Source organism: Arachis ipaensis, chromosome B7 (assembly GCF_059453495.1).
Source record: "Arachis ipaensis isolate K30076 ecotype BB chromosome B7, ASM5945349v1, whole genome shotgun sequence".
NCBI classification, from domain to species: Eukaryota; Viridiplantae; Streptophyta; class Magnoliopsida; order Fabales; family Fabaceae; genus Arachis; species Arachis ipaensis.
In genome coordinates, this window is record NC_142442.1 from 48,177,400 (window position 1) to 48,182,038 (window position 4,639).

The window sequence follows — 4,639 nt, forward strand, 5'->3', positions numbered from 1 at the left end:
ATCAATTTCTCAATTCATTTCACTTTGAAATCGAGTTTCAACTCTTTTCAGCCTTGGCTTTAAAGATCTCATTTCTCAAATCATCTCAGGCTCATAAGCCACTTTTACTCAAGGTAAATTCCCCTTTGAAAACAATGCCACTCTCGGCATCCTCTTTCCAAACTTCCATAACCATGGCAAGTTAAAGATTTATTTTGAAACATTCAAAATCATCCATTCAACAATGGGATTTTATAACAAAGTTTCTCGGCAGAGTCCCAAGTCTTTAGGGGAGAATAACATATCTCATTTCGCCAAATTCATTTAAAATCATTAAAACATTGGCTTTCTGATTTGAGTAAGAAAATAGGATCTAAGCCAAACCGAGTCACGTAATCTTTACTTCTTTCAAAACCATTTCCTTTACTTAAACAAAACCGGCTTCAATTCCATAATTAAATCTGAAGCGTTTCAAACTGATAAGAGAATCATTCTTGTTGTGTTAAACTAGAGTTCAAAAGATACTTTGAATCTTATTTAAAACGTCAAAATAATGAGGCTCATCAATCGAAATCCAATTCCTTTTAAAATCACGAAAACTCTCCCAAGGGACAATCTTTGTGTTTAATAGAGAAAAACATAAACCCGTTTTACCTTTTAAAACAGCCCCAAAGCAAAATTCTCTTTCGAATGACTTGTACCCAAAGACATACTGTTCTTCTTGGAAAATAAGGAGAAATCATGATTCTCTTTTCAATAATTCTTTCAAAGCATAACTTCATTGCTTTCTTAATTGTTCTAAGTAAAGGTAATAAAAGAAGCCATAATTTCACAATCCTCAAAATAGATAGGAAAGGCATTAAACTCAAAATTCCCCAATTAACATTTCAAATAAGGACTCGGATTCTATAGAAATTTCGGCAGCACCTCCCCTAAAACTTGGACTTTTGCCACCCGGTTCGGGTCCCAACTAAACCGTTTCTCATTCCTTTTCAACAGCTCAAAACCAGAAATCAATTCAAGAGCAAGCTAAATCCAACAGTCGCCTCAGTGGCATATCTCAAGGAAACTATTTCAGAAATCAACTCAATATCCATCAATTTAACTCATTTCCAAAGCTTTAAAGAATCGGTTCAATAATAAATCATTTATCAAAACCAGAGCAATTAAAGCAACCCAGGCTGGATTTCAAGAGCATTCTATCTTTCACATCATCAAAATAATTGACTCAATTCAAACCAATCCTCAACGGATTAGACTTATTTCAAATATTTAAAGAATCAACTTCAAACATTACATTTCACAAGCCACACAACAATTCAGCCAAGCCAACATCCATAATCATTCGAGTCAATCAAATAATACATAAGGCAGATACAATCACTAATTACATCATATCTCACATCAGTATCCATATGTAATAATTCCAATAATGAACTGTAGTTTTCGGAAAGCGCCCCTACCTCACAACATTGGAACCACAACCCAACTCGTTAACCAACTCCTTTTATCTCGACCCGAAATCACCGGCAATCAAAATCTCGGCTCCAGTCACGTTCGCAATAACCATAGCAACACTAATCGCAACATACAATAATCAGGACTCTACTCCACGTTATCAAAACTCGTATTCATTAACCGAACACAACAGAATACTCATGCGAGATCATTCGAAACATAATTTCTTACCGAAACAACACAATGAGGCAACTGCGATTTTGAACCGGCCCGGCAACAGCTCCGGCAGCGGCCAGAAGCTCCGGCGGATCAACTGAAAAAACCGTACAGCATCAAAACTATCTCGAAAACTAAAAAGGCAGAAACCTCGAATGAACCCTTACCGGCAATTTTTTTTTTTTTTCCGGCGACGGCAGAAGTAGCCAGAAGCTCCGGCAGTGGTTCCGGGAGTCGCAGAACCACTCCTGGCGACCAGAACCCTTTTCTGATGGCGGCGGTTCCGACCGAGGCGGCGCCGGCGACGTGAACGGCAGCTGGTTACGGTGTTGGACCTCCAGCTCGGCCTCAGCTCTCTCTGTCTCCCCTGTTCGGTGTGACTGGACGACCTTCCTCCCAACGGCACGGAGGCGGCAAACCCTAGCAGTGGCAGCGGTCTTCCCCGGGCGACAGTGGCAGTGCGACAGACCGGAGCAACGCGGCGGCAGCGAGCTTCGATCGCGGCAAGGGACGGCGCCGTTCTCCTTCTCCATTTTCGCTCAGCTCCCTTCCTCAAGCTCGCCTCGATTTCTCTCTCTCTGCTCTACCATAAATGACGGCGACTGTCTCGGTGGCAAAGGTGATGGCGGCACGGTGAGGACGACGGCGTTAGCACACGGCGGCGCAACGGGTCGTGCTCCTCACGTCACTGGCCCGCGCTCTCCTCCCTCAATGTCGCGCAGTTTCTCTCCTCTGGGCTCCTTCGACAGCGACGACTCCTCGGCGACGGCGCGGCTAGGAGTGATGGTGTGATGAACAGAGGCGGCGGCGAGCTAGTCGGCGGCAAGTCCTCCTCCCTCTCTTCCTCTTCTCCCGCCGCAGCCCCCTGCCTCTCATTCCACAGATCCCTTTCTCTCTGTTTCTTTCTTTCTTTCAAGCAGCTTGCAGCTGCTGCTGCTGTATTAGGTACTCTAGGGTGTACCGGGTCAGGGGAACCGGGTAGGGTTTTTAGGGTTAGGGTTTCTCTTTCAAAAATTAGGGTTAGGGGCATTTTGGTAATTTCAAATAAAAATAGGGATATTATAGTAATTAGAAATAAATTCTAATCCAATAATAATAATATATAAAATACTATTTGTTCATCAACTCTACAATTATTTTCAATAAAATGCCCAAATCAAATAATAAGAAATAATATACTTAATTTCTTCATTTTCCAAAATAGCAGTATTAATATTTAAAATATTACTTATCCAATCCAAATCATATAAAATACTTATTATTTTATAACTATCAACTTTATAATTCAAATATAGAAAATAATCCAATAATTATAAAATTGGATAATAATCATAGCTTATCTCAAATCCAGTAAATCAAAACTTGCCTTAATTATCTTTAATAAAATAATTTCTGAAATTAAGGCTATAAATAACCATATGATTTTGAGACTTGATCATAATAAGACTTTTCAAAAGTTCTGGGTCTTACATGGAGACTATTAGGTGATGACATTTTATATTATCGAAGATGCGAATTGTAATTGTCAGGTATTTTTCAAACTCCTGTTTGATTATTTATTATTGATTAAATTTATGTGTAGATGTTTATATCATGATATGTTTAGTAGTTTTTATTTGTAATTTATGTATTTTTTTTCCACTTATTTCTTAGAACTCATGATCACAGGAGAACTTGAAATTCTTTATTTGATTGAAATTGAAAAATTATTGCAAATGAACGACAAAAGCTTGAAAGATTTTTTCCAAATGTTTTTTCCTAATCAAGAGTTGGTTTTTAATTTTTCAAATTCTATGATTATGAATGAGTTGGATTATAATGTACATCAACTACGGGAGGAATTTGAATAGATTGGCGATGAACAAAAACTCATTTACTAGAAAATAATTGACAAAGTTACAAATAAAAGAGTTAGGTTATTTTTTGTTTATGGATTTGGTGGTACTCAAATTTTTTTTTTTTGTGGAAATTGTTGTCTTCTCGTCTTCATTCAAAAAGGAGAATTGTTTTAAATGTTACTTCTAGTGGTATTGTATCTCTATTGCTGCTTGGTAGGAGGACTACACACTCATTGTTTTGTATTCCAATCGAGTTAAATGAGGAATCTGTGTGTAATATTAAGAAAGATAGTCAACGAGTAGAACTCATCTGTCGTGTTTCTCTAATAATATGGGATGAGGCACCCATGACGAATAAGTTGGCACTTGAAGCCTTTGATAGAACTTTCGGTGATTTAATGAGCTTGAATGTGCCTTCGGCTCATGATATTCCCTTTGGTGGGAAAGTTATTGTGTTTGGTGGTAATTTTAGATAAGTGTTACCAATTATTCCTAAAAGAACTTGTGCTGAAATAGTTATGGCTTCAATTAATTCGTCAATTCTTTGAAAACATTGTAGGTAATGTGGTTGACAAAAAATCTTAGGTTGCAAAAAAATTCCTTCGTGTCAAATTTGGCTGAAGTGAAAGAGTTCTCTGATTGAATTTTAAAGATTGGTGAAAGTTCTTGTGGAGTTCAAAAAAAGGATGAAATTATTGTTGATATTCCAAGTGATTTACTTATTTCTTCGACTGACAATCCTATTCAGGATATTGTCAGCTGTATATTCAGATATTGATGATAACCATGGTAATGCTTTGTATTTTCAAGAACGTGCTATAGTTGCTCCTACTGTTGATATTGTGCAACAAATAAATGATTTTGTTGTTGATACTCTTCCTGGGTTAGAAAAGGTTTATTTGAGTTCTGACTCTATTTGTAGAAGTGATTGTCAAGATGGAATTGAAACTGATTGGTTGACAACTGAGTTTTTGAATCAGATTACATGTTCAGGGATACCAAAATATGTTCTTAAATTGAAGAAAGGTGCTCCTATTATTTTGCTAAGAAACATAGATCAGGCAAATGAATTGTGTAATGGAACTCGACTCATTGTTCAAGATCTTGGAGATAATATTATTGGTGCTGAAATTGTTGTCTGGAAGTAA

The 4,639-nt window shown here is 37.5% G+C and overlaps 1 protein-coding gene across 1 annotated transcript; it reads left to right on the top strand.

The window, feature by feature from the left end:
* The first annotated feature begins 2,245 nt into the window (after window positions 1-2,245).
* On the top strand, window positions 2,246-4,639 carry LOC148551069 (uncharacterized). The gene is made up of 4 exons (XM_088494702.1): window positions 2,246-2,286; window positions 3,709-3,937; window positions 4,051-4,121; window positions 4,240-4,639. The coding sequence occupies exons 1-4, from the start codon at window positions 2,246-2,248 to the stop codon at window positions 4,637-4,639; spliced, it is 741 nt and encodes a 246-aa protein (XP_088350828.1).